Source organism: Aphis gossypii, chromosome 1, assembly GCF_020184175.1.
Source record: "Aphis gossypii isolate Hap1 chromosome 1, ASM2018417v2, whole genome shotgun sequence".
NCBI lineage: Eukaryota > Metazoa > Arthropoda > Insecta > Hemiptera > Aphididae > Aphis > Aphis gossypii.
The window spans coordinates 32,348,400-32,375,054 of NC_065530.1; the positions used below are offsets into that span (position 1 = coordinate 32,348,400).

The window sequence follows — 26,655 nt, forward strand, 5'->3', positions numbered from 1 at the left end:
TTTTATATATGAAACTGTTAACTGCCTTGATCTGAGTCTTATCGGCTTTAGGGTCCTACCAATGAATGCCAGATGTTATAATACCTTATTTTATATTGCGTCAAGTAATCAGTAATCATTATAATTTTGTTTTTCCTTAGTACCAGTATTTAATGATTTTATAATTATTACAGTAACGATCATCAATTTGGTTTTGATTTTTTATCCGATAATATTTACAAGTTGAAATAATTTTAAATTCTAAGCGCAGCAATGATTGTATTTATTTTACTTTGATGACGTGTGTTTTTTGTGGATGAGTATACAATACTCGTAAGTAATGTAACTTTCTTTTGGTATAACAGTTTTGTTGGGAGTTGGAGATATCAAAGGCGTCATTGTAAAATGAAATGCCAAAATATGATTATAATTCTAAGGAGAGTAACTGAATTGGTTCAATTTCGGTCGAATGCAATGGTTACCGTTTGAAAAAGATATTTTAATAAGTTGAGCCGAATTGGTTAGGTTAGGTTAGGTAGCAGAAATGTTACACCTATACGGCGATAACACAAATTTCAAACCTGAAAATAGTCTTTCTACACTAACTTGAGTAGCTGGAACACTGAATACTATATTAGATAGCTCAAAAAGTTCTGGATATACTAATTTTTTTAGATTTCCAAAATTGAAGAATATTTATTTTATGGCATAATCTTTTTTCTTCAATACTAAATGATTTTAAAAGTGTCTCAATTTTTGTTCTGATAGTTTCAGTTTGAGAATTTGATAAACTGCCAAAATCAGAAGATGTAGATCTTAGATGATCTTAGATCGAAGATGGTAACTTAGGGCGACTTTTTTTTTAACGTTTTGTCATTAACTGACATATTTTGAATAAAATCTTTCAAATATTGCAACCTTTCCAGCATATCATAAGTAGAACTCCAACGCGTCAAACAGTCTAATATAGGTGTTTTTAATTTTTCCTTTTTGATTAAATACACGTAATTTTGATTGCGTAACTTCCGAACCAAAGCTCTAACTTTATTTAACAATTTCTGAATTGTATTATCTTTTAAACTATCCAATACAGCCAATTGGAGTGTGTGTGCAACACAGCGGATATCTAAAATAACAATTTTAAAAGAAATATAAGTTTGTATTGGTGTTTAATTCTATCAAATTACATTTGTAACATTAAAATTTATTATTAAAACTATATGTTATCTATTTACTAGTAAAAATTGAAGTATCACCGATCTCTTGTAATTCAACATAATTTATTATTCGTTCAGACTGCTCAAACTGTACATCAATGTTTTCAATATCTTCATTAAGTAACTCAAAAATTTGATTTTCATTTAATATTTGAGAAGTTGAATCAGGATCAATACTATTACTGAAAATATGGATAAAACTACTAAATAGATAAAAAAAATAATATTTTATATTGAACACAAAAGTATACCTGTTTAAGTAATAAGTATATTTAATACACAAATGATAAAAGTATTTTTTAATTTTTTAGATAAATGAAAAAAGTTTAATTAACAAAAACATAATAGGTAAGAGAGTTCCTTTAAATTATTAAAACAAATCCATATACTTTCAAATTCTAATTGGGCAAGATAAATTATTTTAAATACATTAAATATAATATGTACAATAAAATTATAATTACATATATTTTTTTAAATAGTAAATTATTAAAGTAATATGTACATATTTAATTTATTTGAAAAAACTAATAATTTGCAATTATTAATAATCCAACAAGATATTTTATTTTGCTGGACAAAGTATGGTGAAAATGAAAATTTCTATAGTTAATACGAATAGGTATTATTTTCGCATAGCCCGTTAGCACGAATATTTCGTACGTAATGGTTTTTTTTTTTTTGACATAGTAATAAACGATATCTAGATTATTTTTTGTTCAATAATCATATTTTGTAGGCATAATCAATGGTAAAATGTAATGTAATATAATTATATAAACAATTTTGAAATGAAAATAACTCGCACAATAATATTGTATTGATGCAATAATAACGTTGATGTCTAATATTCTGAGTTTTTACAACGTTACTACGTTAATGTTGTTTATTTACAATAAAATAAATTATAAGTAGGTAAGAAATTGAAACGAAAATATAAAAAAGATAAAAATTAAAAATAGCAATAAGTTAAAAATAAAAATGCCCACCTAAAAACAATCTAATTGAGGCGATATGCATTTATGTATAATAGGTACCTACTGTATAAAAAAAAATCTGATCTATTAATACGTCTTAATAGAGCAATAGGCAATAGGTAAAACAATATTATTGTTTAGTCGATAATATTTGCAAAAATGATCTGCAGGTATTTATTGCTAATAGCGTTAATGCACTGTTTGTGTCATAATAATAGATAGGTATTTGCAGTTATTAGCTGATAACAAGTATACGCTTATAAGTTAAAATAATACTATATTATATTACCTAATATAATACAATACATTGTTCTGTGTATTATGCTGTTTTGTTCTATTATCATACAACTAGGTATCTACTACTTATGCACTATGTGAATGTGAATATGATATCTTGTGACCCATTAAAATATAAAGTTATTTCATATTACATCATATTATAGTGATATTTTATTATGGCTATTAAGTCATCTTATATCCTTAGTTGAATATAGATTTTTGCATTAAAATTTTAGAGAATTATTTTTTTTGAGAGTTTATGTGGAACCTCAAATTAAATTATCAAACTGTAGCTATTCATACAAAAAAATGTTTTGTATATTTAATCAAAAAATAATAATTTTCAAATTTCCGCGATTTTATCAAAAATTCAAACTTCACACTTACCAAAAAAAAAAAAAAATATATGAAAAACATTTATTTTAATTCACTGTATAGTGACTAAACAATAACTATTATAATATATTTATATAGTTCACTAATCACTAGTGTTAATAATATCGTATATTGTTTTGTGTTTCACATATTTTGTAACTTTCATTATTTTTTATCATAAACCATAAATTCAACATCAACAGATAAAATGTACAACCAACCTACCAACCATAATATTATAATAAAATATAGTGTACGACATATCATACCATATACGTAATGAAACAAATAAAATTAATAATATTTATATTTTATCCGAGTAATTTACTCATACAACAAAACAATCGTTATCACTGAAACCCAATACCATTTTTCCACGGTGTTTGCGATCCGGTTCGACCATGGTAGCGGTGTATACCTTTTTCCAGTGAACATATGTGTTTTGGTTTCGGCGACGCCATCTTAATAAAAATATTCCTTAACCGTAATCATACATGAATCATCTGCGTACATTATTTTTTTTAGTTTTTCAGTAAGGAGCCAATACATGTAGTAAGTGCATTATTTTTACTATTTAATGTTAGTGCTAGTCGTAGATTTATATGTAATTTCATGTTTTGATGTTTGCTTGCGTCCAACGTACTGCCGAAATCTAATGCGCTGCGGAGAACTGGTCCGTCTATTGTTTGTTTTTCACGTAATGTGTGGTTTGGTTATTGTACGCGGGAAGCTGATAAAACTAACTGAAAGCGTTTTCCTCTTTTGAACGTAAACACTAAACAACAAAAATCCGTTTGTGGAAACCTCGCGGTTTTCTACGCTTCTTGCTTCGCAGTGCATTGATGTTATACCTATCGATGCTGTAGCTTAACTGTCGTCTGTCAGGTTCTGTTATTAATCGTTAGCATTGGCATGTTGGTGTGTCGTGATTGCATATTTCACGAGTAATTGTTTTTTGAATAATCTGTGTTCTTTATATTAAATATTATCTTAAGTTTAGATTTGAATTATATTTTTTTATGATTCTGACAAATTGTTCCATAATATGTAACAGAATGTGACAGTTTGTTTGAAAAGTTGTGCAAAATTGGTAAATGCGTTATATTTTAAATTAGGTCTATATTTTTTTTAAATTGTATTAATGGTCTAAGATATAATACTTTCAATTCCACAGGGATAATGAATGTTTTGTCACTGTACTACTTTATTTTGTTTTTTAAGTATGCAAAACAACTATTTACTGAATTTGTTATATCACAATACAACATATTGTATTTTTTGATGATAACATGCATTTTTAAATACTTATTTCAATGCAAAATATTTAAAAAAATACATTGGTTTATAAAGATCAAACTATGAATGAGTAGTTTATGAGTTATAAGTATTTAAAGATAAAACGATTTGAGTGTTATTATACTAATAGTACCTGTAAAATAATAATTTACTACTTCACTCGTTTAAAGTTTAAATATTTATAACTAATAAACTACATGTTTGAAATTTAATTTTGATGAATCAAAATAGGTACTCTGAATAATATTCTACTTCTGAGTTTATAATAAAAAATGTTTGCTGTCATTTGAAAATGTATAAAATAGTGAAGGATATAATTTTTTGTCCAAAAACTATTGTTTTCCGAAATATTTAGTGTTACTTAAATCACTATGTGTATTACTTGATTTAAATTAGTAGTTTATCTGATTTTCATTATACTATTACTGTAAATTTAAACATTTTTTTGTGTTTTTGTTTCAGGTTTATAAAACAAAATTTGTTTTGTTTGTGTGTGTGAATGTCTTCTGAGTGAATGGTACAGTGACTAGGTCTTAGTCCAGGGTTACTGTTGCGTATACTTGTCGTCTGTCTGTTTTTGAGTAAGTTTATTTTATTAAATCATGCATGTTTAATTTATATATTAAATTTTTTATGATTTAGTAGGTAACTGGTAACTAGTATAAAGTTTTAATTTACCCCTAATAACTAGAAATTGAAATTTATTTTTACAATTATACTAAATGATTCTTTTTTCAATGACATTTTTAATTTAATTTTTATTGCTTCTTAATTGCTTACTTACAGTTTAGTATAAAGTATAAGTATTAAGTATAAAATTAAAATTAAAACCATTGTGTTTGAGATGGGACATGTTTATACTGTGAATTTTAATTTCACCAATTCTTATGATAAAAAATATGTACCAAAAAAAACCTATATTTTTTAGAAATAAATAAATTATAAGTAATATGTATTTTTTATTGATTCTTTTCTTATAAAATTTAATGCAAGGAAATCTTGTAAAATTGAAATCTGATCTGGTATCAATAAAAAAACAATCATCCTTATTTTGTTAGGTTATATTATCCTAATATTACTTGTCTATATAAATATTAGGAACTTATTCATTTTAATTAACAATACATTTTGTGATTTATTACATAAACCGTGTAATAAAAATGAAATGTTAGTATTATTAATTTGTTTACTAATAAGTAATAATATTTATTCCGTTCAAAAAATAAATAACAAAACACAATTATGTAGTATTATTAAAACTAATAGGTTTTGATTAAATTGGTTGATAACATTTTGTAGTTAATTTTATACATTTTCTAAAAATGAATCCCAAAAACCACTCATTAGTTCTTGTTTGCTTTTGTAGACATTTATAAACATGTATTAGTGATTGACGTTTTCATAGGTATAATCAGAAGAATTTAAAAAGTAGATTATTGATAATAAGCTTTGAACTTATTGAATGAATGATAAATATCATTGACTGTTATATTATTATGTACCTATATATTTTTAAAACATTTCTTTTTTCACTATAATTACCTTATCTTTTAAATTTTTTCTAGGCACATAATATAATAAATGCAATTATTGGTTATTTAATAACTAATTGATTATTTATTAATTTTTTTTTTAGCTGAATACTTAAGTCTTTAAAAAGAAAAAAAATATGGCTACGATGACAGAACAAGTGTCCAAGCTTTTGGATTTTTCTCAAAAACTTGATATTACACTTTTAGAAAACATTGTGGGATGTATGTATACGGGCACTGGTGATCAAGTAAGTTTCTGTGTGTTATAAACTACTAAAAATATGATTTGATACATTTTCCTTGTACTTCTAAAGTATTAATATAGCATTGTGGTTTATACAAATAATATTTTTCAAAATTTTAAATAAGACAGATTTTTATGTTTGATAAGTTATTTATAATAAATTATCTTTATTTTAGCAACGAGCTGCCCAAGAAGTATTAACTACATTGAAGGAGCATCCTGATGCATGGACAAGAGTAGATACTATACTCGAATTTTCAAACAATCAACAAACAAAGTACTTTGCTCTACAAATATTGGAACAATTAATTAAGACAAGATGGAAAGTATTACCAAGAAATCAATGTGAAGGCATTAAGAAGTATATTGTTGCACTTATCATAAAAACTTCTTCAGATCCTGTGACAATGGAAAGAGAAAAAACTTATTTAAACAAACTAAATATTATCCTTGTACAGGTTGGTTAATTTTTAAACTTGTTTTGTATCAACAATTTAATAACAATGAAATATTTCAGGTATTGAAACGTGAGTGGCCAAAAAACTGGGAATCATTTGTTGGTGAAATTGTAGGGGCTAGCAGAACTAATGAGAGTTTGTGTCAAAATAACATGGTTATATTAAAATTGCTTAGTGAAGAAGTATTTGATTTTTCTGCTGGAAATATGACTCAGATGAAAGCTAAACATTTGAAAGATACTATGTGTTCAGAATTTGCACAGATTTTTGATCTTTGTCAATTTGTTTTAGTGAGTTAACTTTTAAATTTGATATTTAAATAAATAAATGTACATTATTAATATCATATTTTTCCAGGGCTCTTCTCAAAATGTGGCTTTAGTTAATGCAACATTAGATACTCTTCTTAGATTTCTTAATTGGATACCACTTGGTTATATATTTGAAACAGATTTGATCGATACATTGATTTTTAAAGTAACTTATATTAAATACTGTTAACTATTCTTTGAAAAATTTTATTTTTATTTAAAATGCTTTTTATAATTATTTAGTTTTTCAATGTGCCTATGTTTCGTAATATCACATTGCAATGTTTGACCGAGGTTGCTGCGGTAACTGTACCGAATTATGATGCTGCATTTGCTGGTCTTTTCTCCAAAACCATGGCACAACTTGTTCAGGTATACTAATATTTATATTTTTATTTATGTAGTTTATTCTTATGTATTGTTATTTTTAGATGTTACCCATACATACAAATATTAAAGAAGCTTATGCGTCAGGCCAAGATCAAGAACAAAATTTTATTCAAAATTTAGCATTATTTTTGTGTACATTTCTCAAAGAGCATGCTCTTTTAGTAGAAAAAAATGGTTCTAATGAAGATTTATTAAAAGTAATTTGTGAAATTAATGAATTGTTGTATTAATCATTTTACTTATTCACATATGATTATTTATTTTAGGCACTTCATTATTTGGTTATGATTTCGGAAGTTGAAGAAATCGAAATATTTAAGATTTGTTTAGAATACTGGAATAGTTTGGCTGCTAGTTTGTACAGAGAAAATCCATTTGGACAATTACAAATAGTTGGTCTTTTCTCACTTTCCCCAACTAGCAGGCCAGATGGTAACGCCATTTCACCTAGACGTCAATTTTATGCACCAGTCATATCTCAAGTTAGTATTTTTTTGATAACTTTCAGCTAAATTAATGTTTTAGTTAAATTTATTTTAGAGGTATAAAATAATGATTTGTTTATTTTAAAACATTTATGTATTTGTTTTATTGGTTCATAGATGCGGTATATAATGATAAGTCGTATGGCTAAACCAGAAGAAGTGTTAGTAGTAGAAAATGAAAATGGAGAAGTGGTTCGGGAGTTTATGAAAGATACAGATGCTATTAGTTTATACAAAAGTATGAGAGAAACACTTGTATATCTTACTCATTTGGATTGCGTAGATACTGAACGAATTATGACTGAAAAGTTACATAATCAAGTTAATGGAAATGAGTGGTCTTGGAAAAATTTAAATACCGTAAATATTTAAATTTATTATTTATTCATTTTCTTCTATTACACTTATTTTGTCATCTTATTTAGCTATGTTGGGCAATTGGTAGTATTTCTGGAGCGATGCACGAAGAAGATGAAAAAAGATTTTTAGTCACAGCTATTAAAGATTTATTAGGATTATGTGAACAAAAAAAAGGCAAAGATAACAAGGCAATTATTGCTTCTAATATTATGTATGTGGTTGGACAGTATCCAAGATTTTTACGAGCTCATTGGAAATTTTTGAAAACAGTGGTTAACAAATTATTTGAATTCATGCATGGTAAGCAATTAATTTTTTTTTAATAATTAGATGACCATATGGCTTATAGTTAAAATTTATACATTAACAATTTAAAATTATATGCTAATAGAAAATGATTTTTACTGTAAAGTAATTTAATAGTTTCATTTTAGTTATTTAGAGTTAAGATATATCAGTGATGATAAATGCCATGCTAATTTTGATATACAAGTATGAGATTAAAATTATTTATTTCTGAGACTATCATGTATAATAGTCAAAATTATTTAAAACATTAAATAATGATGTATCTTCAATAATTTACTTTTTAATTATTTATGGTATTTTTATAATTTGGAATTATTTTACCATTTTTGCCGCTAATTGCCATCCTAAAGTGTGTAAAAATACACTATAGAAAATAAGATTGTTTACTTAATTTACAAGTTAACCTAAATAGTTTTATATTTATAGAAAAATTATATTTATTTATCACTACTTTAGTTATTCAAAATTGATAACTTATTTATATATAATAATATTATTTAAGTCATTGATTATAATTTATTTTATAATGTTGGTAGAATTATTTATTAACAATTATAATTTTGTTAATTCTCCTTTCTATGTTTGCTTTTTATTTTATTTTAGTTATTAGAACTGAGTTCTTAACACATGTTAAATCAGTGATGACATATGCCATGCTGATTTTGATTTATAAGTATGAAATTAAAATTATATTTGTCTGAGATTATAATTATTTAAGACATAGGTAAATTAGTTATTATTTTGAAATAATCTCATATAATTAGTATCAAAATAATAAGTCATGGAAATTTTAGCATACTTGTATATTAGATTAGGAATTAAGGTTAAATAAATATTATTTATTTTAATAGCAATAAAATAGTACTCTATATATTTTTTAAATGTTAGCCTCTTTGTAATAGAACTGCGTTAGAACTTCAAACTATAAATAATAATTCATAATATAATTGATTTAGTGATGATACATGCCATGCTAATTTTGATTTATATTATATTATATGAAATTAAAATTTTTTTTTTCTGAAAATCATGTGTTAAAGATAATTTTGTTGAACGTTTATATATATTTAAAATGAATGAAGCTGTGGTCTAATTTATTGTAATAGGTAATTCATGTAATTAATCTCAAAAATAAAATGTAATAAAATACTAAATAGTCATGATATATATTTTTTTATAACGATTAATTTATAACTTAAATTTGTGGACTGTTCAATTATATATAAATGCATTAAGTTTTAGTAGATTTGTGAGAAAAATACCTATTGTAGTATAATGTATAATTTTAAATCTCTATTCATACTTAGTAGCATAAATTATAAACTGAGAAATATTTGTAAAGATAGACATATAAGGAACCATTAATGCATTTACCCTTAATTTTAAGAACAATAATTTTCAATAGTATTATTTTAATTGAAGGTTTTTAAATTCAATGAGGATAAATAGCTTATTGTACTTAATTTTGTGCTGTATGTCTGTTAGTATGTATGTATATAAACTTATGCTTGCTTACAAGCTTGGTAGTTGGATGCAGATGATTATAGATGATAACTTGAACAGAATATGTGAAGATATTATATCTAAGGAACCAATGATGCATCTACCCTTAATTTTAAGGACAGGACAATATTTTTGAAAAGTTTTATTATAAATTTAGTTCCTAAATTCAATGAGGAGAAATAGCTAATTGTGATTTTACAGTATGATGTTGATTAGTCTTTCTGAGAGTATGAATTAAATTATTGTTTTATGCTGTATACATTTGTTTTTAGTATACTTATATACTTAGCTGCAGATGATTTTATTGATAACCTGAAAAGAAAATGTGAAGTTAATAATCTAAGGAACCAATGATGCATTTGTTCTTAGTGTTATGGACACTACTATTTCATCATTTTGCTAATTTAGTTTTTAAAATTCAATGATGAAAAATAGCTTATTGTGATTTTACAGTATGATGTTGATTAGTCTTTCTGAGAGTATAATTAATTGTACTTAATTTTGTGCTGTATGCTTGTATTGTATATATGTCTTTGAACTTCGGTTTACTTACATGCTTGGCAGTTGGATGCAAATGATTATAAATGATAAACAGAAAATTCTGTGAAGATATTAATCTAAGGAACCAATGATGCATTTGCTCTTAATGTTATGGACACCACTATTTAATAATTTTGCTAATTTAGTTTTTAAAAATTTAATGATGAAAAATAGCTTATTGTGATTTTACAACATGATGTTGATTAGTCTTTCTGAGAGTATGAGTTAAATTATTGTTTTATCTTCTATGTATTTGTTTAAATATACTTATAATGTATACGTTTGTCTGCATATGATTATAAATGATAACTTGAAAAGAAGATGTGAAGATAATAATCTAAGGAACCAATGATGCATTTACTCTTAATGTTACGGACAGCACTATTTAATCATTTTGCTGATTTAGTTCTTAAAATTCTATGATGAAAAATAGCTTATTGTGATTTTACAACATGATGTTGATTAGTCTTTCTGAGAATATTACTAATTATACTTAATTTTATGCTGATTATATGTATTTGAACTTCTGTTTATTTACATGCTTGGTAGTTAGATGCAGATGATTATAAATCATAAACAGAAAATTGTGTGAAGATATTAATCTAAGGAACCAATGATGCATTTTGCCTTTAATTTTAAAGATAGGACAATAATTTTCAAAATTTAGGTCTTAAATTTCCTTGTGGAGAAATAGTTTATTGTGATTATACACTATGATATTGATTAGTCTTTAAGAGTATGAGTTAAATTGGGTATTGTTTTCTGTTGTATGGATTTATTTTCAGCTTATTTATATTCATGGCTGTAGGTGATTTTATTGATAACCTAAAAAGAATATGCGAAGATAATAATCTAAGGAACCAATGATGCATTTGTTCTTAATGCTATGGACACTACTATTTAATCATTTTACTAATTAAGTTTTTAAAATTCAATGATGAAAAATAGCTTATTGTGATTTTACGACATGATGTTGATTAGTCTTTCTGAGAATAATTATACTTAATTTTGTGCTGTTTGTATGTATTTGAACTTCTGTTTATTTACATACTTGACAGTTGGATGCAGATGATTATAATTGATAAACAGATCATTTTGTGAAGATATTAATCTAAGGAACCAATGATGCATTTACCCTTAATGTTATTGATAATTTTGCTAATTTAGTTTTTATAATTCAGCATGGAAAATAGATTATACTGATAAGTTTTTTGGAGAATATCTTATTTTGTTATAATGTTTATTTTAACATAGCCTAAATATTATTAGCTTATTGTTTTAATTATAAGGAGTATGTTATTTAGTCATCTTCTCTATAAATTAAGCTTTATATTAATTATTTTCATATTATAGAAACTCATGATGGTGTACAAGATATGGCTTGTGATACTTTTATCAAAATTGCAATGAAATGTAGAAGGTACTTCGTTCAAGTTCAAGTTGGAGAAGCCATGCCATTTATTGATGAGATTCTTAATTCAATGGCAACAATTATTAGTGATTTACAACCACAACAAGTATTTGAATATTATAAAATATATTAAATTGTTAAGCAAACTGTGTATCCTATTCATTTTTATAATTTTAAATTAAGGTGCATACATTTTATGAAGCTGTCGGTATTATGATAAGCGCTCAAGTGAATTCTAAAATTCAAGAACAGCTAATTGATAAATATATGCTATTGCCAAATTTAATTTGGGATGATTGTATCAGCCAAGCTTCAAAAGTAATAATTATATATTTAATGTATGATTGAAGAAATAACATTTATTTATTGTCATTTTTTAGGATGTTGAGATATTAAAAGAACCAGAGTTTGTCAAACAATTGGGTAATATTTTAAAAACCAATGCTAGAGCATGTAAATCTCTAGGACATCAATATGTTATTCAAGTAAGTATATTTAATTTTTGATAGCAAATGATTTTATTTTTGTTTTCTTATTTCTTTACTATAACATAATATATACTGTAATAGTTGGGAAGAATATACTTGGATATGTTGAATATTTATAATGTAATGAGTGCAAATATTACTGATGCCATAGCTACTAATGGAGATAGTGTTACAAAACAACCATTGATTAAAAATATGAGAGTTATAAAAAAAGAAACATTACGATTGATATCAGATTGGATTTCTAGGTCTAATGACAATGCAATGGTATGTTATTTAATTGTAAAAAATATTTCTTAAACTCTGTTATACAAGTTGCTTTACCTTATTAGTTTTTTTTTTTTAGGTATTAGAGAATTTTATCCCTCCTCTTTTGGATACTGTATTGGCTGATTACAGTAAAACTATGCATCCATCTGCTAGAGAACCAGAAGTACTTAGTGCGATGGCAACAATTATTGATAAACTACAATCTGACATAACCCCTGCAGTGCCTAAAATTTTAGATGCTGTGTTTGAGGCCACACTTACAATGATAAATAAAGATTTTGAGCAATTCCCTGAACACAGAACAAATTTCTACCTTCTTTTACAAGTGAGTTAACTTAAGTCTTAATAATGTTTTATTTTCATACTGATTGCTTAACTTTTTTTCCAGGCAATAAATAATCATTGTTTTGTATCATTCCTGTCCATACCAGCCCCTCAGTTTAAATTGGTTCTGGATTCAATATTTTGGGCGTTTAAACATACAATGCGTAATGTTGCTGATACTGGATTATTGGTATGTTACATTATACAAGTTGACTTATATTATAGTATTCAAAATACATTTTGTTAATTAAATATTATTGTAAGACACAAACTTTAAAAATACCTAAGTATTGAAAATTATGAAGTATTATGGAACCTAAATTAATCAAGAACTTTGATAAGTTGAAGTAAATGTCTTTCTCCTCCATCAATCTCTATAAATCGATAAAAACTAGACAAATCAAACATTCTGTATTCCTAATTTAGTTGAATAATGACAAGTTTTTACTGTCAATTTTTACATCATGTAAATACATAGTGCATGTCAACAATTTTATTCTTAATTGCTTTAATTATGTTTTTTACTACATTCTATGTATATATATATTTATTATAATTGAAGACTGGGGTTTATATGTCTTTAAAAATCATTACTGAGACAGTGTAATCTGATGAGAGTAAAAAATGTGTATGATTAGTGCAATTCTGAGTTAGTAGAAAAAATTTCTTTATACTTATTTGTGAATATTTAACTTATTTAACATATTTTGGAATATTTTGGTACCCAGAACATTGTTTAAAAATTTTCAATTTTTTTTTTTATCATTTTGATATTTTTATTTTCTAATATTATATATATTATTATATTTATATTATACTTCTACTCTTACCTAAATGCAATATTTGTATAAAAGTATTCAGTAATTAATTAAAGGAATGTCGTATGAAAAAAAATTTGCATATTAAAGTATTTATTTCTGTGTACCTATTTATCATTTTTGCATATATTTTTATAAATTTCCATGATTATGAGAAAATTTTAAGATGTTTTAAAGAATATTAACATCAAATTTTGGATGTCTTAAGAGAATATAATATTTCTGGTCCTTTATTTTAATAATCCTTTTATGTATAAAAAAACAGGTTTTTCTTATGTACTAAACTTTTAATGACACTGTCAACTTTTTTGATTTTTTTTTTCACCAATTGTATTAATGATTTATGTATTAATAAAAATTCTCACATTGTCCATTATATAAATAAATATATTTTAGTTTAACACTGAACAGGCAAAATTTAAGTAATTTAGCTAGTAACTAATAAATCAGTATATAATAAATAAATTGAAAAATATATTAATGTAAATTTTGTTCATAAATCTTTGATATGTAGGAATTCACAACAAATGGAAAAAATTCCGCTTTACTATTCCCTTATCTGGAGCTCTAATGTTTTTTATTAAATAAAATTCAGTATTAATATTACATATTTCTATATTTTAGATAAATAAACAGAATTTTGAAACTAACCCATATATTTTAAGTATCAGAGCCTATATATTTAACACAAACTTGTTTTGTAAAATAGTCAGATTCTGATAATTTTTTTTTATTTGAAAAGAGCTTTATATTTAGAACCATCATGTAATTAGGAATTGTTTTAATTTTTTCCCCTTAGCAAATAACTGGCTCTGGCTACTAAAAATTGTTATTAATTTAATTTTAAATTATATACCATTTTAAGTTTCAATATTAGTTGAAAATTAATATTTTATTTTATTTTTTTTTTATAAACATATTATAAATGACAAAAATTATAATATATGTTTAAATATTGAACTTATTAAATTTTTTATTTTTGCAGATATTATATAAATTATTGCAGAATGTTCAACAGCATAAACAAGCTGCTCAGAGTTTCTATGTATCATATTTTACTGATATTTTACAACATGTTTTTTCTGTTGCCACTGATACCTCTCATACCGCAAGTAAGATTTGTTCATAATTGCCTTGTCTAAGAGGTTAATTTCTAAATATATTTATTTAATTTAATTTAATTTGAATTTATAGGTTTATTAATGCATGCACAAATCTTATCATACATGTTCAAATTAGTGGAGAGCGATAGGATTGAAGTACTGTTAAGTGCCCCAGGTGCACCTCCTGATGGCGAAGTCACAGATAAAAATGTTGCCTATGTTCGTGATTTTATTGCATCACTGCTAAAGACAGCTTTCCCTCATTTGGCTGATCCACAAATTGCTCTTACTGTACAAGGCATGTTTAATTTGAATCATGACCTAACAGCTTTTAAAGATCATCTTCGTGATTTCCTTGTTCAGATCAGGGTAAGTTAATTACAAACAATATTTAATCTTTAAAATCTATAACATAATTTATAAGAATCTTTAGTAATTCAATGTGGATTACTATTTTTTTTTTTAAATAATTATTATGATTTAATTTTAAAATATAGTTATCAGTTTATCACTCTTAATTTGCATTTTTAACATAACTTATTTTTTGATTATTATTTAAATTTAACTATCTGTTACTTTTTATAGTTATTATAGTTATACGAATACTTTTCAGTTATCCCTACTACCGGTTGATGCCGCAACTACCACTGGTCTAATTCCGTTATGTAGACTATAATATAGTATATAATATACATTTTGACAATCGTCATCTTCTGTCAATCGCGACTACCTAACCAAATAACTATTACCAACTGCTGTTAGCAAAACTATAGGCTTCGTTTTTTCCTGAGACCACAGATTAATTTGTGCTTGTGACCCACGTTAGGTGGTGATGCATACCAAATCGAGGGATATTTTCGTTTTGAATGTTCGAGACAGCGCTATGAGCAAGTATCAACGCTGGCCCCTAATTTTCAGACAGTTATTTAGTTAAATTCATATGATGTCAAAAGCACGATAATCCATTCATAAGTGTTTTAAATTGCATGGCTGAACATTTTCCTCCTCGAGTTAGTTATTAATTTTGAATTTTATTTTTAGTTTTTCTAATAGTTGAAATAATTTTTAAAATTATTTCGTGTAAAGAAAGGTAGTCTTGATTATGTGATAATAAAAGTTATACTATAATATACTTACATTTTATAAATTATATAAAGACAAATTCATGTTGATCTCTGAGGAGGCAGTCGAGATAATGGAATTGAGACTTGTGGTAGTTAGGATAACCTAAAGTACTGTTATATGATATATATATTATATTGCTCATTTTAATATTATATTGAATATTTGTATTTAATATTTTTGGATACTCAAATTTTACCAACATATTTTATTTAATTAATTAATCATTTTCTGATATTTATTGTGTTATCTCTATTATGGTAATGTTTAAATATTACATTTAAAATTTATTTTTTTTAAGGTGCCTGGCGCCAATGCGATTTTGTACACAAAAATATTATATTTGGGAATAAGGATCCTGTTCTGTAGAATCAACCAAATTTGATAACTTTTTTTTAACTAATAGAGGATAGTATTCTACAGGCCGCATTGATCTCCATTTTTCAATATTTAATCTCTAACTTTATCATCTGTCTTTAAAAATAATACAATTTTATATAAATTATGTTTTACTATTATTTTGAATAAAATAAAAATCGAAGTTCGACGCGGCCTATAGGAAGTCTTTCAAATAAAAATATAGTTACCAAAATCTGACAATTCTACAAGGCCTAAGAATTATTCCCGTCAAGTCATTTTTTTTTCGATATAATACACCCTATCAACCCCCCTTAAATAAGTATTGGGTAGGTAGTAAATTAGTGGAAAAGTATAATAATTAAGGCGATAACTAAAATACAAAATTTAATTTGAAAATTGTATAGAATTATGAAAAATTTGGCCTCGGGCCCCTTAATTAAAAATCTATATTAATTATTATTCCCAAAGTAATAATTAAAATACATTTTGAAAGTTATTTTGTTGAATTTGAGATACTATTTTAAAATAAATTATTAATTTTCATTAATTGATGTTAGTAAAGTTTCTTTAATTTAAAGTGTTGGCAAGAGATCAATAGAGTGTAAAGTATTTTATTAAGTAGTATACTCTAGATGTATTATTGAAGATTAACAGGAATATTATACATAATATATCTTTAATCATTCGATTAACCATTAAAACTACCCAACTTTGTTTCACAATAACTTTTAAATTTGTATCCAATAATATCTATATCTATTGTACAGAACTTAAAAAATAAAATTAACAATATGTTTTTGATGTTCTATTAGGAATTTACTGGAGAAGATATATCTGACTTATACCTCGAAGAAAGAGAACAAGCATTGAGGGCGGCTCAAGAAGAAAAGCGTGAAGTACAGAAGTCTGTGCCCGGCATATTAAACCCACATGAAATTACTGATGATATGCAAGACTAAGATAACATGAATATCGCATCACATATACATCCATTGGTTTTGTTACATATGGTTATTATTTTATTCTAAATCCATCCATTCAAAGCAGAACATACATTTTTTTATTTAATAGCATGCTTAGACGTTTATTCCTTATCAACAGTCTTTTTTGCTAATAATTGAATTATTGTATATTTCACAAGCAAAATCTAAAATGTTTTTGTAAGTTAGAAAGTTTTATATTAAAAACTGAAAAATTGACTGGCTAAGAATATATGTTTAAGTTATGACTTACTCTGGTATCTACTGCTGTTGTGGCCGTGGATATTTAAGCCCACCAATTCTATTTATTTAGAGAAACTACTACTTAGTAAGTTTTTTTGTATACACCTAAACAATAATAAAATTTGAAAAAAAATATTATATAAATATGTATTTTATATAATTTTAAGCATAAATATTTATATATATATATATAATATATATATATATGTATATTTTAACAATATTATGTTCAAAGTTAAATTAACAGGAAAATAAAATCGTAAAAAAATCTAATGGTTTGATATTTGTAATTGTAAATAGTTCAGTAAAACATGTGAATCAATTTTTTTTTTTTTTTGTTTTAATTATTACAAAGTATGGTTGGGAAACAATTTGAAGTATGTTAAAGTTATACTATTTAATAATTAAACAAGTTTTATATTTTAAAAAAAATCCCAATTGTAAAAATAATTGTACAAATTTTTTCTTTACTATTTTTATATGAAGTGAGTTGGAGAACTTAATCTAGCAGATTAGTATTAGATTTTTTTGTTATCTATTATTTGATAAGTTCACTGTAATTTGTTCCCGATTAGGTTCTAGATTTATTTGCATTTAATAAAGTTAAACTGACATCTTTTTGACAAATCGTTTATTCATTAATATATTATATATATTTATATACTGTCTACTAAAGGTCTGCACGGGCCGATAATTTACAGCCCGGCCCGACCCGGTAATATTTTTTGACAGCCCGGCTCGGCCCGGAATTGTTTATTGTGAGTAAGCCCGGCCCGATCCGGCCCGACAATATTTTTTGACAGCCCGGCCCTGCACGGGAATTGTTTATTGTGAGTAAGCCCGGCCCGATCCGGCCCGACAATATTTTTTGGCAGCCCGGGCCGACCCGGCCCGTTAAAATTTTTAGAAAGCCCGGCCGGCCCAGGAATAGTATTTTCCATTTGGTGAGGAAGCCGAACCATGTACGTTTGGTTCGTAATTTTAAAACTGCTCGGCCAGGATATTTAACACATTTAATACAAAATGTCTGGCGTACGGAAACTTAGCACTCTCCCGAAAAAAAATAATTTTTTAGCCTAAAAGCCCCCTAAAAATATTAAACAAAAAATTTTTTATATTGGTGAATTTCTAATGTAGAAGCCCGGCCCGCCCGCCTTTGATGTAAAGGAAGTCCGGCCCGGCCCGCCTTCCATTTAGGGAAAGTCCGGCCCGGTCCGGACCCGTAACTTTTGTCCTATTAAAGGTCCGGCCCGGCCCGTCTTGCATTTTATAGAAACCCGGCCCGGCCCAAAGCCCGTCCGGGCCGGGCCAATTTCGGACCGGGCTGGGTAAGCCCGGCCCGTGCAGGTCTTTACTGTCTACATATGTATCTAACATTCTATAGTTCTCATTACATGTAATTATTTTCCCATCACAACAATTAAAAAGTATTACATAATTTATTTCAGGTTCATATTGGTTATAATTTATAACTTATAAATATTTACTAAGCAGATACTACATTTAATGCTATTGAAAAAGTATCACTTTTCTGATTTGTATATTATAAATTGGTATACTATAAAAAATTTGGTATAAAACATAACGTTGTATTTTACAGAATTTCTATATTTTAGTGTTATCTATCTACTACAATGTTTGTATCAACTAATTAATAATTAATGACTTCACTTTTTTTTTGTCTTATTTTGTTTTTAAAATTCAATATCAAATGTTATACCGAGGTGTAAAGTGTGCAATGGGTTCAAACTGTGTTTCACCTTCATTCTTGGTTGATTTTCCATTGGTATACATCCACAAAAATAGCATTTTGTCGGCTATAATTTCATTTTTAATAATCAAATAATAATTTATGTAGTCTAATTTAAATAATTATTTCAAATACAAAATAATTAAGGTTTTATGATAAAATACGAAAATATAAAATTGTATGGATTTTTATTTTTAATGTAAATATATAGATTATTATATTACAGCTTCCTTTTCGTAATAAAAAACTACTTTTAGCTTATGAATGAAGTAAAGAATATATTGGTTTTTCAACAATTTAATATTATAATATCTAATTATAATTTTTTAATTTTAAATCAATAATAATTGCTTCACTCATATTCAAATGTTAATTAAATATTCTACTAAATAAACATATTATTATTATTATATTTTTACAAGTATTCAAATAATATTTTCTGAATCCAATTTTATTCATTATTAAAAATTAGTTATTAAATTGTAAAATATTTTATATTTTTAAAGTTTACCGTAAATTCGGATTCACATTTAGATCTCTTATTCAATGGAGTCGTATTATGAAGATCTATAGTTTTTGAAGTTTGTGAGATACAGTTTTGATTTTTACGTTTTGCTAAAAATAACAAAACAATTAGTCAGTCTTGTTCTGTAGGTACCTAATCAGTGATGTATACATGATGTATGACTTATAAAGAGATTTATGGAGAATCAGAAAATTTCTTAACTAATAGGTATATAATAAATTATAAGCATAGGTATTCAATTTATAATGCTCTAAAAAAAAAAAAAAATGATCTCTGGTTGGTCTTTATTTTGGTTTTACTCTCAAATTAAAAGGTTCAGTTATGCCTATGTTAAGGAAGTTATGTATGGTTATTAGGTAATTATATAAATAATCCATGGATTGTTTATTATATATGGCAAGTACTTCCTGCATACTAGTTAATAACAGTGAATAATAAATCATAAATACTCTTGATTGTTAGACAAATATGCGCGATATTGTCATGATATTTATGTCACAATTGCATCTATCATGTTTTACTATCGTTATTTATAGTATATGAGATATGACGTATTTTAATGAAAAAAACAAAATGTTTAATGCGGTGTATACCTACTATTTGCGTCCAAGATTTTATTTAACATTTAAGTTGCGTTCTGATAAAAAAGTCTAAAAATAGGTCATAGTCCAACGGACGCATGTGAAAAAATTGAATAACAGTATAAAATAAATTAATATGAAATTAATATAAAATTAATATGATAGTATGACGTATAGACGTATAGTACAAAAAAATTATGATTTTTATAATAATAATCGTTTACATTAATTAATAACTAAACGTAAGTAACGTGCTAAAAATATATATAATAGGTATACAACTTAAAAATAATGTTAGATAAAAATATAAAACTAAAAAAATAAATATAATCACATCCTCACAGTGTTGGAGCTACGAAAAAGAAAGAATAAGAGACTCAGGTTTGCCAGATCACCTTTCCGATGCATTGAACCCAGACTCACGGTAAGTCAAATCTATCATTGAATTTATCCAAAGCACAAAATTAATTAATAATATTTAACCATATCTAGTATGTAATTAATAGATATTGTATGTAAAAAGTCGTATGTAATGAGTCGGTCCAATGGCCATTACTGCCGCGGACATAGTTTGTTTTCAATAATAATAATAATAATAATAAAAACTAGGTACAATTATTAAAAAAATATGATAAGTATGTTATGTTATATTATTTAATTTAATCATGGAATATCCACATAATTATTATTTATTACTTACAATTTAATTTTGATTCCTATTTAAGTATAAGTATAGGTAGGTAGGTACTAAGTTTATACACAAGTATTTAACAAATAATACTGGAAGCAATAGCTTATAAACTATAATATATAATATATTTATACAAAGAATAGTTGTGACAAGTGGTCTAATGACTAGAATATTTATGTTTACCTACCTATAGTTAGTAAAGCTATAAAATATAGCAATTTGTCCAATTTTATTTAATGTTTTAGTAGGTAGGTATGATAGTGAATAGTTTAGAGGCGTGCTCAGCTTTTTCCAATGTTGGGGGGAGGGTGAGGGGATGAACTGTATTTTGTGTTGTTGATTGTCATAGACACAAAATGTATAAATTCATAAGAAAAAAAGTTTATGGGGGATATGACACCCTCATTCTCCCGTGAGCACATTAGGTAGGTAACTATCTAGGCTTAATACAACAAGAATGTATTATTTTATTATTTTGTTTGTGTTATAGGCTATAAATGAACCTAAGATAATGATGTAATATTGTAATATTATATATATATTTCATATTTTGCTATTCATTTTATTTGTATAATAGGTATGTTCTTAATTCTTTGTTGGTGTAAAATGGACAGGCGGACAGCAGACTAGCAGAGAAAAATAGTTAACTACATATTAGCTGCGGTCACCGTGACACTGCTTAAGCACGGTTATTAAAATTAAATACCCTATAATATTTCCCCTCTAATAAGTACTAATTATGGATAATTATTACATTACAATGGCAGGGCAAGTCTTAACATATGTGTCTATTTCGTTAGTTCTTATACGTTCACCGCGAGATTGTGTTTACTGTTGACTTAAGACCCACGTTGCATTAATAACGGAAGTGATAGCTTTAAAAAAAGGAATATTAATATAAGATAGGTATCAAATCCATAACATACAAACACAACAACGATAATTGTTTACGTCGACGAATGATATTCCAAGCTAAACTATGCAAACCAGTAGCAGATTAATTCCTTCCCCTCTTGTAGTTATCATAATAATATGACCTATTTCGTATTCGTATACCTATAATACATCTACATAGGTAGTTTTAATAGTGATAAAGTAGAGCTCAGAATTTTATGCACTAAAAAGTATAAAAATATGCCATATAATATGCAGTAAAAATCATGAAAGTATGCAACGAATATGCGAGAATTTTTTTTATTTATTTAAAATTTAAAAAATAAGTAATAATAAAAAATTAATAATTAATTACTTAAATACTCAATGAAAAAAAAAAATAGGGAATTTTTTGAACAACTTAATGTATTTTTAAAATCACAAACAATAGATTTTTCATAAGGGTTGCAAAATGCTATTTTTTCGTCTGTAGTGAAAACCCCAGTGTCTTTGTTTGCTGAGGAAATTCATTCTCGAATTTTGTTGCAAATCGAACTACTTATTTCGGCTTATTCATGATTTATGGACTAAACGATAAACGACGTAACAGAGTGGTAGGTACGTCCATAACTGACTGATACAGCAAGATAAATTAAGATTACCCATAGATGGAAACAAACGTTGAACGTTATCGATTATTCATCTTATCTTTATTTTAGTTATTATTTATTGCCAATAAATTTATTTTTAATATTTTTACTTGACAAAATAGTGTTTTATACGTTTTTTTTTTTTAAATTTTTTGGTTTAATATGCAATACCTACATTTCAAATTTTGTAAAACTATGTAAAAATATACCATGTTCATTAAATATGCAGAAATATGCAAAACAAATTCAACAGAGTTCGTAAAGATTACTGGAAAAAATCCAAAAATGTGAAAAGGAAAAAAATATGCGATTGCATCATAGACATAATATTATAGATATATTCTATAATATGTGAATATGTCTATGAGTTGCATAGAAATTCGCGGTCTAGTGATAAGGTAATGGTCGCGCCATTTTTGTCCTGCCAATATCTTCGAATTCTAGATCTGACACTTACAACCTATTGTGATACGCTATATTACTTTAGTATTGTATTTTAGGTTTTTTTTGTTTTTTACTCATTAGGTTGGCCTCATCTTCGTGTTCGTTTCTGTCTGTGGTACGGTTACGATCGATGGCGTTTTTATTCGGAGTACTATTTTTCATCCTCTGGGAGTAACTCTGATCCCAGTCTTTGTACAGCGACGCGGATAGTTGACTGACGTTGTTGTGTTTTCGGTCGTATTCAATGATCTTTTTCAAATCTAAAAATATCATCGAGTGCGTTATAGTGTTACATCACGTTAAAATACAAATCTGCAGTGTAACTCCTACGTGTATAGGTACTCAGTACGGTCAATAACTTCATCATTATAAATGTTATATTATTTTTTTATTATATTTGTGTGCAGAACCTATATAGGACACAATATGTTCTATCTCCCTCTTACCGTATTTCTCTACTAGTCGTACGATTAACACGTTGAGTGCGGAACGTCGGCTATTGCCAACGCGTCACACTATCGGTGTTCAGATATCGTTTATTTTTGTAAATCATAAAAACATACATACTGTGTATATGAAAAATTATAAATTACATAAATAAAAGCGTCCGCCGGACAAACAGCGCTATATTCGCACTCTAAACAACAATTAATTAGTAGGTAATAACTGGTACGAATGTACGATTAAAGTCATCGATACAGAAGTAAACCGAAGCTTCTATAATCTAAATTATATTATATAATATTCGCAAGATAAAAAAAAAAAAAAAAAAAAAACGGTCGGTCATGACCACGGTTTTATATTTGAGTAGATACCGTGGTCATGACATACAATACCTACAGCACTAATATTGTGCTGGCCCGTATTCCACAAGTACCTTGGTATCTATGCCCGCAAATATTATATCATCATTTTATATATATTAAAAATTTAAATATAATTCTAAGACGTATTTTAAACGGAACTTATTTTTCGTAAGCATTTAGTGTAATTAACTGAGTTTGTAAGTAGACAATAACTTATTTATTTAAAGACATCATTAATAATAAGTATGGTTTCTATATTGAACTTAAATATTATAAAATTATTTTTGCCTGAAAGAAAAATGATTTTTTTTTTTTTTTAAATGCGGCATTCTAATATTCATAAATAATTATTGACATATTAATGTAAAGAGGTATCTAATATTTATGGTTTTTACTCAAAACAAATTTTTTGTGCATTTAATAATTATAAGTAATTTTGAATTATTATAGTGTAGTTCTTTTTTTAATTTCATGTTGGAATGATTTTCTAGGACCTAGTTGTAACTTGTAAGTATAAAATGTATTAATGAAAGTATAATAAAATTACTGAAACTGAATAGAGATATTTATTTATTTTCCCCTACATACTTACAAATGTTGTTTTTAGTAAATAAATTAATTCAATCTGGACCATAATTTTATTGTTATTTAGTATGATGACCTTTTGCAGTATTATGCTGATAAATAAAATCTAAAATATCTAACGAAATATCATGAATTATTTGAGTCATTTTGTATTTATACGCTCAGCATTTTGGTGTAATCAAAATTTGTCTATCGTACTTACTTTTTATGTTATTGTGAATATATCACATAAAACTGAATTACTTATAAATTTATTTCAAACATTTGCATAGGTATTTGAGAAACACAAAATTGATTTTTTTTACTTTTTTTTTTTCATTCGATGAGGATTAGTATAAATAAGTTTTTGGTGAAATCAGAATTAACTTATATTTTTTTGGTCTGGCTAGTTTTATTTAGTGATCGTCTTAAAAAATTGAATAGGTAACAATTATTATAAAATTACCTAGTGACTTATCAAGTTATTGATAATATGTTAATAATAATGGTGATTATAATGGTATAATAATACATTTACGTACTTATCTATAGGTATATAAAATAAAATATAATATGAATATTTTATTTGTCTATTTGCACTTAAGATGTGGAATATGATTTTACATATAATCAAAACATTTCACATATGCGCATTAAATTCAAATTTTGAACTTTTATAATATTTACCTTCTATGAAATCATTTAGCAGACTGGGTTCTATGTGTGTATACCCTAAAATGTCCAAGTGCCTTTTTACCTCTTCAGAGTCAACTTCCATTTTGTAATTTAAACTCAATAATTAGGTATGATATTATTTGCTTGTAAATTGCTTATAATTAAAACGAATTGTTGTCAAGGTTATGTAGCAGGTAAAGACATATTGTACATTTTTTAAATTTTGACTGAATACGGTTAATAACATCGCAAGTAATTAATATTTACTATTATGTATATCTATATAAGATAATAAATATATTACATAGTTACATGCCCACATAGGTAATGTATAAATAACGTATAACCGTAACGTACGATCTATCATTAAATTATTGATTGCTATTTGACAAAATTATTTTTATTTGCAATCTTGTAGATATTTAACTTATTTAAGGTAATCCACTAGTAAGTAAAAAGTATATTTTACTTTATTATATTAAATTATAAAAAATTGACCTTGACGACTTCGTTACCTAGTGTTTATCTACTATTAAAAATCGGAATAGGCATCCTAATGGTTTATTAAAAATTAAAAATTAAAATTTATTGTTAATAAATAATTATTAATGTAAATTTATATTTATTGTGCAGAACCTCTTACAAATATATAAATACCAGCTGCCACCCGCGTGCTTTACCTCCGTGGATAGTTGTTTGCAAATTGTGGGGCTGTTTCTTTGTCTTAAGTTATTTTAATCATAAAATGCTATATAAAGTGTACACACTTTACACCTACGCATAATAATAATAATTTAAGGTGTTTAAAAACTCTCAAAAATATACTTATAGATAATAAAAAAAAAATTTTCTCATTATTATTATTATCTTACACCCGGGAAATAGGTTAGGTTATTACATAATAATATAATATTATAACGTCGTTAAATGAATAACAATAATAATGATTATTAAACAATAACATTGGGCAAGGCATTCTGTGGGGTTTTGCATTATACAGCCAATCAGCGCGTTACTGACTTACTATACTATTTTTCTATTGGTTATTATTATTATTTGATGTGTTTCAACCTATTTTAACTACTATTGAATCTCAAGATTAAGTACATCAGTCGTAGTTAGAACGCAGTGATCTATACTCCTAACCCCGCAGGACCGTTCAAAGCACCGAGCCGTTTTGACATCTCATATTCATATACATTGACAATAATAATTGATTCATTGTCAATTCTATATACACATTCTGAGGTGGGTCGTTGGTGATTGTTTAACTATTTACGTTTTTAAAAATTATTTTAATATATTATACTAATATATGTAAAATACATATACGTCAAAATTTTAATTTAACTTATTTTATGTAACTTATTATGTTCCCTTTTCGAAATAAATGGAATAAAGATACACATACACGTAGATATGTTTCGTTTTCACACTAAATAATGTGTCTACAAATATGTGATACAAATAACATATTTCTGTAAAAATCTGAAAATGACTAAATATTGGACATGTTGCCTAACAAAAGTGGTACTAAAATCTTCAGCAAACTGTCAGGTATATCTATATAACAGTAAAAAAATTGGTGACAATACGTTGAACGGTGTGGATTTATATATTGTATGTGTGACAAAAAATTGGGACTTGCTTTTATAGTATAGACTATAGATAATAGAGTAGTGTTGTAGGGGAATATACATTTACACAGAAATTGAGAAATT

At 26.0% G+C, this 26,655-nt stretch overlaps 4 protein-coding genes across 7 annotated transcripts in view; 2 read left to right on the plus strand and 2 right to left on the minus strand.

The window, feature by feature from the left end:
* Positions 1–114: 114 nt before the first annotated feature.
* Positions 115–3,288, minus strand: LOC126549442 (uncharacterized). Its single transcript, XM_050198580.1, has 3 exons — positions 3,182–3,288; positions 1,215–1,378; positions 115–1,105 (listed from the first exon to the last, which is right to left on the minus strand). The coding sequence occupies exons 1-3, from the start codon at positions 3,286–3,288 to the stop codon at positions 825–827; spliced, it is 552 nt and encodes a 183-aa protein (XP_050054537.1). The 3' UTR covers positions 115–824.
* Positions 3,229–18,001, plus strand: LOC114132264 (exportin-1). Of its 4 annotated transcripts, none has more exons than XM_027997671.2 (20): positions 3,229–3,379; positions 4,586–4,704; positions 5,760–5,903; positions 6,076–6,357; positions 6,417–6,647; positions 6,715–6,834; positions 6,912–7,040; positions 7,100–7,255; positions 7,325–7,540; positions 7,661–7,903; positions 7,969–8,203; positions 11,609–11,772; positions 11,850–11,984; positions 12,047–12,151; positions 12,236–12,421; positions 12,501–12,749; positions 12,813–12,938; positions 14,552–14,678; positions 14,761–15,038; positions 16,964–18,001. In XM_027997671.2, the coding sequence occupies exons 3-20, from the start codon at positions 5,793–5,795 to the stop codon at positions 17,108–17,110; spliced, it is 3,240 nt and encodes a 1,079-aa protein (XP_027853472.1). In that variant the 5' UTR covers positions 3,229–3,379; positions 4,586–4,704; positions 5,760–5,792; the 3' UTR covers positions 17,111–18,001. The 4 variants fall into 4 exon arrangements, with proteins under 4 accessions (XP_027853472.1, XP_027853473.1, XP_050054249.1 ...); XM_050198292.1 differs by lacking the exon at positions 3,229–3,379 and adding an exon at positions 3,385–3,500; XM_050198291.1 differs by lacking the exon at positions 3,229–3,379 and adding an exon at positions 3,536–3,771.
* LOC126549368 (exportin-1-like) overlaps positions 3,482–26,655 on the plus strand; it is a 65,239-nt gene continuing 42,065 nt past the window's right edge. Inside the window, exon 1 of the mRNA XM_050198289.1 lies at positions 3,482–3,500. The gene's annotated coding sequence lies outside the window, so the exon portion shown is untranslated. The remainder of the gene's footprint in view (positions 3,501–26,655) is intronic.
* Positions 18,962–25,189, minus strand: LOC114132279 (uncharacterized). Its single transcript, XM_050198309.1, has 4 exons — positions 24,947–25,189; positions 22,964–23,149; positions 19,636–19,739; positions 18,962–19,191 (listed from the first exon to the last, which is right to left on the minus strand). The coding sequence occupies exons 1-4, from the start codon at positions 25,035–25,037 to the stop codon at positions 19,069–19,071; spliced, it is 504 nt and encodes a 167-aa protein (XP_050054266.1). The 5' UTR covers positions 25,038–25,189; the 3' UTR covers positions 18,962–19,068.